We start from the raw sequence: 15,353 nt of genomic DNA on the forward strand, positions 1-15,353 counted from the left end.
AGTTTAACTCCTGTTGACAGCGATACAGGGTTCAGCGTATCACTCTCTCCCTTTTAAAAAAACGTTAGCATTCAAGGTCTTTTCTGCACTCTTTACTAGTGCCTCCTAACATACAGGGTGTCAGTTCTGTTCCTTTCTGGCAAGGCACTTACAGAAACTCTTCAGGTTGCTGTTTAACTACGCAGCGGTACGTTTACGTATCTATCAGGCACTCGGCTCCCAATTAAATGTCACTTGAAGCAGAGCGGCTTCTCTACTTACAGTTTATCGAAGCCGATAATTTTATCCCTCATTCAGGGATCGGACGCCACAGCAACACATCGATCAGCGTTTTCATTCGCTATTTCCGCTCTCTCTGGTCCACAAGCATAACGGCGCCTACATCTTCCCTCTTCAGGTAGCGACCACGATCAGCTGTTCCCCTTCTGACTCGGCGGTCTTCTTCTCTTCACAGCGGCGATTGAGTAAGTGTAAGCGACAACGAATGCTTTGCTGAAAAATTATAAAAAAACTTCTCGGAACGGCGCAACGGGGCAACTTTGTAACTATTTCAGCCCGAAACCATCAGCCTCTTCATTTCAGGTCTCCTCCTCAATACGCTCAAACATAACCGTCATTCTCCGGCTCTCCTTTGACGACGAGCATTCCCTAGGCATCCAAACAAAGGCAAAACATTAGAGGAAAGTCCATACATGCAGGACTTCCTGTATTAGAACATAGGGGTTTCCCACTGTTATGCCTGTAATCCTAGGCAAGTAGGTATCTATATTGTCACACATTGTCACAGACCCGTACCCTCTTGCCCTACTGAGTGCGGACGTCTAAGCGTACCAATTGCCGTAGGCAGGCAGCTCTGTTGAGGGGGCGCACCATGCGTCTCCGCTGTGGCCGGGGACGTCTCGTGCCAAAAGAGGACAAAAAGGAACGCAATCGCGTTGGGGTCACCACTTGAAAGTGCGCGTCCCCTGGTAAGGAAGTTAACCCCTCACAATAGGAGGCAATAATGGACACACCCCAGGAGGGAATGAGACCAAGACCAAGTGCGGGTGAGATACAAAGTCTTTTTATCTAAAGTAAAATAGGGCATGCAAAGGACGGTGCAAACTCCGAGAGCGCTCTGTCTGACAATAGCAAAGACAGGCGTATTTATTACAAAAACACATCATGCATGAAATACGCTATAGGGGACACATAGTCATGGGGATTGGGTGGCGACGACTAGCTAGTATAAGTTTCTTTGAGTGTGGTATCCAGGATTGGCGGAGATCCACGTGGTAGCATCTCGGAGTGCTTGGGTCAGCTGGGCTCATCGGGGGTGGGGTGTAAGGGCGCGAGTTGTCCATGAAGATGTAACACTCTAGTGCTCACTCTTTGCCCATGTGGCCATTCATACGTGCTCGTTACAACATTGTATGTCAAGCTACTCTATAAATCTCAGAAAACATTGATCTGATACCTGGGAGGGGACACAGAAAAAACAGTTCGCTACACAAAACTTCCTGAATACATCACCATAAAGGTGCCAACCGAAAGGGGCCTAATCTCTTGAGTCCAGGTGCCTTATTTGGGGGCAGGGGTGTAAGCTACATTAATTATTCTGTTCTGTTAGATGTAGTGACTGATGATTTTATGATATGTTAGTGCAAGGGTAATTGACAGTTTCCATGGCCTCTTAGAGTTAGGGTAAGCCGGAACATCATTGGGTCGGCGGGGGCACATAGCTGACAGTTAGAGGCGGCGGGGTGTGGAACTGGGTGGCTCGTTATTCACTAGGCCCGGTCGTTGCAGCGCATTGTATTTACATGATAGCTTCTTGCATGTGGGAGGTAAATACTTGGTGCAGGTCCAGCAGGAATGCGGGGAGGTGAAGCTGTACTGTTCTAACAGCAGCAGGCCCCAGTGGGCCTTGGTGGGAGCAAGGGGAGATAGCCTTGTACTTTCCGTGGGTCTCTGTGTACCAAGCAGCACAAATACTATTAGGAAAACCAGGTTGCTAAGGCTGGAAGACTTTAGGTGAATTGCGCATCTCTACTGGTCGTGGACAAAAAGGGGTGAATATACAAGGAATTATGAGGTAGTAACGGGTTGGTCACGCACAACGAAAATACATCTTATTACATATTCTAAAGGAAGAGAGCAATGAGTTAATTCATTGTTTTGATTCTAATAAAAGTGGCTTAGTGCCTTAGACGGTTCATACATAGTACAACATTTTTCTATCACGTCATATGTAAGCATTTTATAAGTTGCTTTTTCATTAGTATTCACACAATAGCAGCAAACATTGGTCAGTAAGAGGTGGTCGCCATTGTACACACGATTGTTATTGTTATTTACAGACTGGACTGAGGCGGGCAAGGATCGTATCCCCTTGATACGAATAATCAGCATTATGGGTTTTAATTCTTCTTACAGAGATTGTAGCAGCATACAAGAGACAGGGGGGGTTTGGGGGTACGATATTCGTGGTTCGTTGCTTCGCCAAGGGACATGGTTAAGGATCATGGGCGCAATATAATAGAGGTTAGGGGGTCTAGGAAGGGTTGAGGTATTTCGATGGGGACAACATTATCCATTTCCAGACCCCCACTAAACGTCAGGTCACCGCCAGAGCAATGATGTACTGTGGAAGGTAAATGATACAGTGTTTGTTCTGTTGCTTGTTCGCATCTAGTTGCTCCTGGGAACAGGCCTTCAGCGGTGCTGCCATGCGGAGGAGGCTTGGGGGAAGAGCAGTCTCGCTGTGCACAGTCAACTGGGTGGGGGTGAGCTGCAGCTTTCACAGGCAGGCTGTTCCGCATAAGCCAGGGCTCACTGGCACATTCAAAATGAAGTATAAGTATATTCTAAAATGGAGTCTATGGTGCAGCAAAATGATTTGTGCGGCTCCATGTGTCGATCAGCAGCCATTCTGCCTCCCGGGCCCAGGCGCATATGTGGCCGCAGACGAGTCATAAGCTTCATGGAGGAGAGAGATGTAGGGGAGGGGGGTCTCCCTGACCAGTCCTCCCATACAGTATGTACCTGAGATATAGGTCTTCTCCACTTCACGTCTTCACTAATGATAACATTTGGAACATCAGGATGGAAAGGAAGCCCCTTCTTTCTTTACCGACTGTAATGGGAATTCAAAATCGAACTTTGGGCCTCATTACAGGTTTAGCGGTATTCTGCCAGTAAATGTGCTGGAATACCACCAAATGGAATTATGGTTGCCACCACTTGGTCCTGTGGGATTACCATGGGACTACAAGTGATTTTAGGCAGTGTAAATACCCAATTTAGAGTGCTACTCCATTGGGGATTTTTGATTAAACTACAACCGGCGAAATTACTGAATTGTAATTCCACTGATTTTTGGAGGTAAAGTGGAGGATGGACCTCCAGCTGGAGGTAAAAATCCTCCAAAGATGCAGGAAAAATGGAGGTAACGGAATTACCTCCACTTTTTTCCTGCTCCGCCACACTAGTAATGAGGTCCTTTGACTTCATGAGAAGCAGGATCTTGGTGACCCACTTTATAAATTAAGAGAATAAAGATTATGGTAAGTACTTCCTTCAATGTAATTGTCCATGGGCCTCAATTTGTTCTAATCCCCTGACAGAGAGCACTTGGTTTCTCCCTGCCTTCATGGGGAGAAAACTCATACACAGTTTCCAGGACAATTCTCCAGATCCTTGGATCAGAATTAGAGCTCTACAGGTATGCTATGCAGTGCATACATCCTTGGTAGAAGAGAAATAAGACAGGTACGAAGATTCCCCCACTATGGCAATGCCTCATTTCATACATATGCCCAAAAATCAGGAGAATGAAAAGAAGAAACAAGTGCCACACAAACAATGACATTTAAACTGTTTCCTTCACTCTGCTTATAATGACAAGGGTCGGGTGTCTCTTCCAGCGCTACCATCCTCAAAGCATTCCACAGCAACACACTAGAAGGAAAATGATGGCTTCACTGTAGGAGGCTTTTGGTAAACTTTTGGCCCCCAGCCAACACTGCTCACTCAATAGACCTGGTGCCACTGCTTGCCAGCACCCCAAGGAGATTTGTATTTTCCCTGCACCTTTCCAATAACTAAAAAGGAAAGGCAATAAGGAGAGACCAATTCTTCAGTTCCAGCACCAGCAACGTGGAAATTTCACCTTCTGTCGGCAAGAGGAAAACAAAGAGGAATTATGTTAAGGCCCTCCCAGACACAGTGGGAGGGTCCTCACCGGGGACAAGCAGAGTTTTCTTAAGGTGGAGCTGTTGGTTCTGTTGTAAGTTGAAAATCCCCTTAAACATTTAAGATTGAAATGAGGAAGAGGGCCTTAGGGATAATGGTGGAAATGTAGAGGGTGGAGGAGCAATGCACATGCTTTGGGTACAGTCTCTGACAAAAACCAGGCCGGCTGGGTGAGCAAGATAGAGCTTACGTCTATTACCATCACAAGGCTCTGTGCACCTGCTTTGAGGGCACACTGGACAATTCAGTGAGAGCAAACAACTTCTACCCAGCATGACGGCAACAGAATCCATTTCTCACTGTCGCAGGGTAATCTTAAATAACACTGGTTGGACCAGATGTCTGACAAATGCTTGTAGTAGCAGGCAATGTTGTCCTGTGCAACTTAATGATATGTATTAATCTGATTTCAGCCAATCAGAATGCAGAATTCCAATTTTGACTGAGGTGCCAGCCTCCAATTGTTCATAAATCAGAAGCAAATATCTGTCTATATATAAAGCAGAACATCTGTTTGTTCCTTATAGAATTCCACAACGTTCCACCAATCTGCACCACATTTTGCAGAGTTACCTCTTAGGTTCCTCTGGACATTACTGGCATCATGACATTTTGACACCCGACCCCTTTCCTCGGATTTCAGCCACTTCACACACGAGACGGTTGCCTGAAATCGGCAAAACATACATGTGGTCGTATAAGGACTGGACAAAGCTCATTTTATGTATTTCGACAAGACTCAAAGGCCATGGAAACCACATTTCAAGGCCCTAGGCTTCACAGTCTCTGAGATATTTGCACCACTACTCATTGCAACGCACTGCACCGTGCCAGGGTGATGCGACAGGTGGGGAGAGCCCACAGAAGGTCCCATTGTGCTGCAGCACACAAACTCTAGCCTCCTTTACACATCTTCACTGGGGTATATCAGCCAGCCACACATCCATTCTCAGTGCAGTTTTCTTCAGAGTGCAAAGCACATCGAGCGATAAGCGACTTGGAACAGCAATTTACAGGATCATTGATTTTCAACAATTGATGAGAATGTTATCATGGTTGTCTATAGAACCCGTGTGAAGTATGGGTACTTTTTGCTAGTACATTGTAAAGGAATCATACGTTTTAATTTTTAATAACATCCGTGAAATTAAGGCATTCAGTTCAAGACAGTGCTTGTAGCCACACGCCACCAAAAAACGTCATGAAAACAGAAACACCAGTAGCCTGTGCATGTTAAAGCAGTATTGACATTAGTAGTAGGACTTTGTAAGTAAATGTATGAGGAATGTTAATTTTAACATAACAACATGCTGCATGGTCGGACTGGGGCATAAAATTGTCTCGGGCACCAACAAAAAAAGTGGTCCACCGTTGCAAATGGCAATTCATTCCTTTTGTGACAGGCGGTTTGAATAATACCCAAGGGGCAGTTTTTTGATAAAATGTGATGCAAATTGTGAAAATGTATTCAGCAACACGAGTCAAAACTCCTAGCTGCATAGCATAGTAACTCATCATACTGGCCCACATTTGCCAAAAAAGAGGCCCACTTTGACCAAAAAAAGTGGCACTCACAAGCTATTTGCATTTTTGGTTTGGGCATTGCCCTATTGCCCCATAGGCCAGTCCCAGGCTGCACTTAGGGGATGGCACTTGCAATCTGAAATTGCTCTAATGGATATGTGCAATAACTCAAATACATGATCCCAATAAATATAAGATGCATGTGTGGACAGTTTCAGGTTCTGCAACTCTATCCAGAATGCTCCTATTTGGTTAACGCTCATTGACACATGGAAAAGGCAGTTTACTGAGCAACTGGGGAACAGCATACAAAGAAAACATGTATTTTAGCTTTGTAGAATTAAATCATTGTGCCAGTATTACACGAGCTAATTAACCTCTTTCTGTGGTTGAATTCGTTTTATTTATTAGCATTGTTTTCCTACAACCGAAAAATGGCCCAAATGGGTAAAAACACGTGTGGATAATCCCATTGCACCCTTTCACAGATCAAAGCCATTTTGGTCAAATTTCCTCTGATGGAGCAAAGCATGGAGCAGAACCGACGCTCATCACGTGCTCCCCACTCTGTGAAGGGAAACTGGCAGTGGCTCTGCCTGCATCTAATTGTGATGCATGAGTAGAGGCTAGAATCCCTATGAGTTCTGCCTGCTTATTGCAAATCCAAAAGTCAAGCCGAATGGTCGAGGATTAATTGTAATGGCAGTCACCCTGCCCCCTATATGGCAGGCGCCTCTACAGATCACCTCTGTCCGCACATATAGGTTGTTCTGTGATCAAAGAGCATTTTTTGACTTGGTCTGTGAAAGGCATATGAATTTGGGAACATCCCTGATTCCCGAGACCTTTCAGCATCCAGGCCTTGCAATAATCCAAATCCATCTGAACAGACCGCTGACACAACTAGGAAATGGCACAAAATGTCGCCCTCACAATTGCGACGGCCGAAAATGGAAAATGTAAACATCCCTTTACACCACATAAATATGTTGGGGGGGTGTGGGATATTATAGCAATATGGGGGGCTGCAAGGGGGTCTCCCAACACATATCTATGTGGTGTAAAGGGGGTTTAATAACAAAATAAAAAAGTCAGAATTTTCGGCCATTACAATTATTTGTGGTTGCAGTGATCAGATAGAGCCACACAAATACACCTGAGGCAAGCCTCTCCACCAGAATGATTTGACCTCGCATTTAAAATGAGACAGTACATGCTTTGAAGGAGACCCCACATAATTACCAAACTTTGTCACACATACCCGTCTCCAAAGTCCCAGGCGTAGGTGAAGGATGCAGACTTCAGGTATTTGCTGGGGTCGTAGAGCAGGAAAGTCACCAGAATCTGCACGCCTGTAGACAGAACAAAGCCATGCTGGCTGAAAGTCTTCTTTTCTTGTGTGATGGTGAGTTCTCCCAACAAGAAGTCTGCAGACAAAATAACGTCATAGTGTACATTTATAAAACATACATAATCTGTCAACCTTCATGCATTGCTTCCAACATTACATTGTGTATTAACTTACAATTCCCCAAATGTTGCCTTGGAAACGCAACCCAATAATGGCCACACTCGAGGACACGCCCCCACCCTTTTTCTGAACTATGGCTCACCCAAAAGCATCGGCATGCATCCATGCTATTTCGCCATATTCCAGCCCCTGATGCATCCGCCCGTGCCTGTGTTTGCAGCATCCGCTACTCGCTTTTCCTTCCTCTTATCTTCCTGCTACCAGTGGAGTAACTTTGCTAAAAATATCGGGGAGGGGGCACATGCCATCTAAATGAAAGGGGCCCCTGCCAAATGAGTGCAGCAAAATGGAGTGCCACAAAAGTTGGGGGCGACCTCCTTGTCCCCCCCTAATGTATGCCCATGCCTACTGCTCATGTTCTTTGGTCCAGCATACTAAAGTCTGGATACCCCTAGCAGGGGCAGAGTATAGCACTCCACAGACAAGCCAATGTGCTCTGAAACTACCATGGCTATGATTTGGTACAGTATTAAAGCCATTAAATATTAAGAATTAAATATTAAGTATGACTTAATATTAAAATATCAACATAGCCTCAAGTACGTGCAAAACACGATTGCAAGACTATGGCAGAATGAAACTTTCAACAATTGTCTTTTTAATTAACTTTTTATTGATACACAGACACGAACAATATGTTATATTATATATACTATTTTATTATGTTATATGTATAAATGTATGCTAATAATAACATGTATTTGGTATTCAGTGATTATAACGAAATGCAAATAGCGAATAACTTCAATAACGAAAAATAAATAATGAACAAATGTCACATTTTTTGTTAAAAGTATATATGGAGGTGGGGTAAGGGATTTAAAAGGGTGTGGGGTAGTTGGGGTGGGGTAATAAAGCCATGGAAACGGGGATTAGGAGGGGCTTCGGGATTAACCCCCAAATGAAAAAAGAGAAACAAAATCAATATTTTTTCGTTATTTAAAATTAGTTTTAAAAGTTGTCGTTATTAATGCATTTGTTATAATTACATGGAACATTTTTTTTCTCAACTTTATTTCACTACAAAACTGATCTGTTCAAATCAAAAAACACTCATTCAGATAAAAAAGTGCTTCATGCAAGCAGTGCAGGGGTCAAGTCCAAAAAAAAAAGTGTGGGTCCTCATTGACGAATGCAATGGGATGTGTTGTCATCAGAAATTAGCAAAGCAAAGGAAATAATCAAAACATGATAACAATATACATTATTTTCTTATAGAAGGTTATATTTCCAAGATAGGCTTTCTTGTATACTTCCAGCACTGGTCCAAACTCAACATAAAAAAGGTAATTATGGGGCTATTAAAAGAATAGGTTTGACTCCTCATGGCCACAAAACCCATTGTGTTAAAGCTGTATTATTATTATTATTATTATTATTATTATTATTATTATTATTATTATTATTATAATTACTATTATTATTATTATTATTATTATTATTATTATTATTATTATTATTATTATTATTGTATTTATTGAGTGTGGACCTAGCTTTGAGGAGCAACAGAGTGCTTTAAACGTGTATACAACAGAACTGCTGCATAACACAGTGCTTTTCAGAGGTAACAGCAGAACAGATAGACAGTGGGAGTAGGATACAGAGAGAGTCGGAGGAGGGGTACAGCTGTACAGCTTGGCGGGTAGGAGAGGGGTGGATGGTGTCTAGCAAGTCAGCTGGTGCAGGGGGCAACGTGATTGAGGAGGAGAGGCTCCTTGAAGAGGTGGGTCTTCAGTTTTTTTCTGATATTAAACAGCTATTGAAGGTGTTGACAGAAGAGCGTGACAATTTGCTGTGCTATTTTGAAGCTCTGTAATGAGTGCTGCAAAGGTTCCTGTTAACTTTAATCATCCTGATTTCTATCATTTTGGTGAACTTCCAAAATATAAAATTGTGGAAGTCTTTGAATTTGTTGGCACTGCGCTGTGGAGCTGCACACTGCAGGCTTGCATCTCAATTTCTATTGTGGGTTGCAGTGGCTCAAAAAAAGTGGAGTGCCCATGCTTGTGGCTGCCACAGACCTCTGTAATATCGTGTTTCTCTACAAGAGGGGCCAGAAGGAAGATCATTGTTCTTGGCTCCACTTCTGAGTCATAAATCCTGACTGGGAACAATAAAGCTAAGCTTGCTGTCATTTATTTATATGGTGGAATGGAACATTAAATAACACACAGTGGTTCAGCTAATTCATACCACAGCATTTCCATTTCCCATGCCAACCAGATATTCTGCTACCTGAAACACTTCAACCTGTCTGTCTTCTTAGTAGCAAAAGTTGGGCCTTATATGGAAGCAGTTTGCACACCAAAACGTGCTGAAACAAAAACGGAGGAGATAAAGGACAAAAGGGAGAAAGAAAGTAGCAAAAAAGAAGACAGAAGAAAACAATTACCAAAATAAATATGGAGTAACGGTAAGAGTAATAAAAAGCTAAGGAAAAGGAAAGGGGAAGACAAACAGAAAGCAAAGGAAATGCCCGGAGGAAGACAAGATAGAAACAATGTTGAGCCGTGGTGTAGAGCCTGCCGACATCTGTGGATACTGCTTTGGACACTGTCACTTTAAGACGGTGCAGCGACAGATTCAGCCGCTCGAGGTCTCATAAGCGATCAGAAGCACTGTGCTCTTTGTTTTCTGTAGTGGAGAGACTGCGGACACCCGTGGATACTGCTTCGGACACTGTCACTTTAATACATCTTTAAAAGCCTGCCTTTGGCACGGAACACCAGCATGGAGCACCGGTGCAGAGTTTGGCGATGAGTTCAGTCACTGGTCAGTAAGCTGGCAGAAGGGTGGTGGATTAAGGTACGATGGAGAAGCACAAAGATCTGGGGGCAGGACAAGTGTCTCCCCCCTAAACACGCAGCTGTAATGAGTACCCCACTGAGGAGCAAGCAGTATGCTCAATCAAACGACCACCTCTGATATTAATTGTACAACTGCAATTGTGAAACCAAATGACGTTGTAATGCGGCAAAAAACTGTGCCCTCTGACATAACATCACCTTTAAAAAATGTACCTCCTGCCTTGACCCCCTCTGATGTGCCGTGTATTCCGCTGGACCCCCCAGGCTCTTTTGGTCCAGCCCCGGCATTACAGTTGGACCTGTTGAGGCGGGTTACATGGATGGCCCGACGTCTTTTCGGGGTATCCTCGTCTCCCCTTCGGATTTGGCTTTGGTGGACATGAGAATATGCCAAAACAACAGCTAGAAGCTGTACCATCAATCACATGATCACCAACTGTATCCCCATCATCACCATCATTACCACCAACTCAGTATGTTGAATTAGACGAAACCCATGGTGTATCTGTTAATATCTCTGAAAAACCTAACAACGTGAGCCAAGAATCAGCAGCCAAAGACTTTGGGTTTAATTTGCCCACTCCTGTGCCCTTATTGACTTTGGAGAAAGATCCTGCACAACCGATTGCCCATCTAAGAGAGTCATTCTCTGTTTTGGATCAACCACATGCTCAAAATTCTAAATGTAGAGGGAAACCCCCGGATGCACACTGCCCCTAAACAGAAGGGGAGTGTGCACAGAACCCTATCAGTAGGGGAAGAAAATATACCATATATATAGAGACAGGGTCAACTAAATACTAACCAACAGTAATCCTTAAGTTTGAAAAATACTCACAAAACATATAAATATTATTCAATCTTCAATAAAGCATGATAAAATCCATACAATAAAAAGCAAAATACTCGTGACAGAACAAAGGGAAAGACAACCAGTGGTCACAATTTTTCTGAATACCAGTCAATGGAACAGATCAGGTTACCCCTGAATTTCTTCAGTCCAACAAATAGGGGTAAACTCCTTTCTATTACAGATGTTTTTGTCTCTCAAAAAAACCAAGTCCTTAAACAATCCTGGTCTTTTCCCTTGACATGTTTCAGTTCCTTCACGTTAGTTTTAGAACTTTCTTCAGGAGGAATACAGTGTACTTCACTTGAAATTGCAACACGACATCTTGCCTCTCGGCATCTAAATCTGTGTGGATTGCGCAAGACCTGCTTGTAGTCCACTTGCAGTTAGACTGTTCATCGACGTGAGAGACGTCGGGAACTGAGTGTCGGAATATGGTGAGGAAGCCTCCGGCCTGCACAGGGCTCGGTCAGAGTCAGTCCGGCAATCTTCTTAATATCAATCACCAATCAGAGGCTAGTACGAGGATGAGGGAGTTTGCCATGATCGACAATGTTTATTCACTAGGGAGTAGCAAACCAACATTGGAAATACTACCTACAATTGCACTTACTGCGGGGAAATGACCAAACGTCACCTCACATTGATGATAAACCACCCGGATCAGGGGAATCCCCAAAGTAGAAAATTAATTACCCTCTACCAAACGAAAACCAAAACATTGAGAAAAAGCCACTGGTAAGATGGGTTAGGCGAGATGTCAGATGCAGAAATATTGGAAGGGGCCCAACTTACTCCTCCACTCCTAAGAGCCATAAGCCCTCAAAGGAGCCCTTAGAATTCGATTGAAGGTACACAGCAACGTATAACAGAAATCAACATGCGACAGAGATGACTGAGAAGAACCAAAGTGAGACACATCTTAATTGCCCAAAATCCTCAATTGGTGCAATCAATGGACACATGTGTTCCTAGTATGTCTGGGGTACAGTTTACCAAACACAAGGGGGTAGATGATGGCAACCACAAGAATATTGCTAATAGGAAAATATTTGCTGGACCACCTCCTCTGATTATGGAAAAAGTTATTAAGGTGAAAAGAATATTACAGGTTGACATTGAGACGTCAGAATATACGATAGAACTGGTGGAAACCGTTTGCACATCATGCAGAATCATTCAGACCGTCTTACATGCGACCAAGCACCCTTTGGACCTATTTTTGACTACTTTTGGCACAGGCACATGGTTGCAAATATCTGAAGAAGCCCTTAACTCTCCATCAAGTTCAGAAGCCTCAACAGAGCCACCAACACATGGCTGGTGTAGGGAAAGAGACAGAGATCCTCCCACCCGTCCCTCAGTTCAGACAGCCAAACCAGACTTAATAATCATCATGTCTTCACTAACAATTGCCTTGGCCCCGTTCATCAATTTATATGAGGCCATTAATGACACCTTTGAAGGACCAAAATGCATTGATGGCAATGGTCCATTTAAAGCTTTTGTTTATGGAGGGCTGCATCACAGCCACAGATTTCAAAGACTCTAACCATATAACTTCTCAGAAAATTCCAGGATTACCACAAACAACAGTAGGGCAAGTGGTGGTTGCCACTCAAGATCAGCAAGTTCAGTTAGACCCTGATTCGCACTGTCCTCCTGAGATGGAAAGCTGTGAAAGAGACTCTCTACCTAAACCAGTTATGGCAATGGATGAACGCGTCAAAGTGGAGACCCTTGAGGCTGTGGTAACACTTGTTGACCTCGGAGATGAAGATGAACCTGTTTCTCTTGCAACAAACATCAGCTAACAAATTAGTAGACAACACAAGAAAGGAATATACCATATTTGGTCATAAGCGGAAAAGGAAGAAAAACAGAGACCAATTAAAACAAATGTCCCAACAATTTTATTGTGCAACCAAATCTAAGGACTCATGAACATTTCTAAGAGAATTACCGATTTCCCCAACTCCTCTTCAAGAACTGAGTGTTGGCGAAACCAAAATCTGACTGAGGACTGTACGTGAATTGGACCCTATTTCAGAAGATGAAAGCTGGGTCTGCACAAGTGGGGATGATGAAATCGACTCTTCTGAGAACTTAATGAATGTATCTGTGCACTCAATCGAGGACTGAGAGTCTCAATTGGAATCTCTGATTGCATTGCCCCTGACAAAAGACTACAGGGGTCAAGAGAACAGCCCAATTATGGTGTGAAGCTTGTGGGAGCTGAACATACTCCTAAATTTCAAATACGCAGAAGGATGTAAGCAGGAAATCAAATCATGAGGATCTGGTGACAACACAGCCTCGTGTCAATTAAGCAGAGAACCAGATTGAAAATAGGCCAGACTTGACAGCTCCAAGCGTAAGAACGAGATTGGAAAACTTTAATCAAGGCACCACAAGTTCTGTAAATTCCTGGCCAATGAATAAAAACTTCTCAGACCAGCCCTACAGGGGTAGTGTGAAGGAAAGATGACACACCCTGGAGGAAACGAGCCTGAGTACACGCAGATCAGGTCAAGGATGGACACAAGGGAGGAAGAAAGTTAGATCTGTTCTGTTGGAGAAAATAGTGAACAGAGAAGACAACTTGATAATAAATCAGAAGATTGTCATGGATCTGCTGTAATTTATTCCAAATTTACACCAAATTGTGTCCAGTGATTTAAGGATCAACAAATTTGTTGACAAACTACCTATGGACAGTGTTTATTTACACATGACATCCCCTGTTGTGAAAGGAATGCTTCTGGAAGCAGCAGAAATTCTGCAACTGTTAGGATTTTACTTCAAGCTGTCAAAGAACCTGCTGAAGATTGCCTATCAGATTGCAGAACTAGGAGAAGAAGACCCAACAAAGAGCTCCACATGGAATGGGGCAGAGAAGTTAGCATAGAAGCACAGTGGGGGAATATCTTTAGTAATACTACTAAAAAAGACTATGTGAAGAAATCATTGATGGTAAAGCCAGTAAACCAGGGTCTGGGAGGACACAGCTTCAACATTACAGTACATGTAAGCAACAATAGGGTGTTGGCAAGGGAGGTTAAGATGACGCCCCAGGTTGAACTTAGTACTTTGGGAAAGGTCTCCTGGCCATGGCTATCTGGAGCCCTGACTTGTAACAAAAATGACTAGCTGTGTGAGAAGTGCCAACCACGACGACTACGGATGGCATTGTGGAACACACAATGATTTAGTCATTTGACGATTGAAAGTGGTGTGAACTTGGGTGACATTGAACTTTTTTGCCTCCATGAGACCTGGCTGCATGAGAAACTATGTCTGGATGGATACACTGTGATCCTCAATCCTGCAGGTAAGGGCCCTAAAGGTAGACCAACATCAGTGCTTTCTTACAGCAATTAAAACTTGGTGCAGCCGTAGCCTGTTTGAAGTAGCCTTTGGCAGCCTGTTTGTCCTGGAAATTATAGTGGGTTGGTTGTTAACCTCTATTGGAACACCCTATTTTTGTCAGAGGAAGTCTCTTGGATATGATGGCATCAGTGATAGATGACGCATAAATAAAAAAAGACGTAGGCTACATAATTCTATGTGGTGATCTACATGGCACATGTGTTTGATTGAACATGGCCCCATAAAAGAGCATCTACCAAGGGGCCAGATGGAGAAAAGAGGTGCGGCTTGGATGTGCCTCATCGCATCGAGGGATATGAATATACTGAATGGCCAAATCATAGGAGATATTCCCCCACATACCACCTGGTTGAGAGATGGCCAAACAGCACTTATAGACTAGATATTTGTCTCTCGGGCATTCCTATCATTTGTCTCATCATTAAAAATGATTCAAACAACTCGTAGTGATCATGACTTATTGCTGATGAGCTGGATCTTGAACATCAACATCAACAAGGATGTAATGGTGGGTTTGGTTATAGAATGCAATGGTGGGGCACAATTAAGGATGACAAAATAATCGACTGAACTCTTGACTGCTCAATTTTTGAATGATTAGGTTAGTATTGTAAGGTTAAGGGGGGGCACAATTGAATACACACCCGTGCTTCAACGCTTTAACACAAAGTTTCAGGCTAGGTGCAGGAAGGAAGAAACATCCTGCACACCTATGACAAAGACTTGGTCGGCAAGTGGAGAAAAATGAGGAGGATACTGAGAAGAGCTTGGAATTCAAACCAATCCAATGTTTTCCTCCAAGTGAAAAAGGCAGTTCAGCATTACAATAACTGGTTGAGAGCACATAAGGCAAAACCTTACCAGCCGGATGCAGAATCCATGTTGAAAGCAAACTGTAGGAACACATAAAGTGACTGTTGGACTTTGTTAAAAAGCCTAGTTGTGAATACAATCTTGACACGGATCAACAGTGTATCAGAAGAAGCTTGGGTGACTCACTTCTATGATCTTTATGAAG

General features: G+C 43.3%; 1 protein-coding gene across 3 annotated transcripts in view; it reads right to left on the reverse strand.

The window, feature by feature from the left end:
- The window catches only part of TMEM130 (transmembrane protein 130), a 362,513-nt gene that overhangs the window by 224,725 nt on the left and 122,435 nt on the right, over nucleotides 1–15,353 (reverse strand). For all 3 annotated transcript variants that reach the window (XM_069645659.1, XM_069645661.1, XM_069645660.1), the window contains one exon: nucleotides 7,019–7,184. In XM_069645659.1, the coding sequence (XP_069501760.1) occupies nucleotides 7,019–7,184 (166 nt within the window). The remainder of the gene's footprint in view (nucleotides 1–7,018; nucleotides 7,185–15,353) is intronic.

Source organism: Ambystoma mexicanum, chromosome 2p (assembly GCF_040938575.1).
Source record: "Ambystoma mexicanum isolate Mex_15411 chromosome 2p, UKY_AmexF1_1, whole genome shotgun sequence".
Taxonomy (NCBI): Eukaryota; Metazoa; Chordata; class Amphibia; order Caudata; family Ambystomatidae; genus Ambystoma; species Ambystoma mexicanum.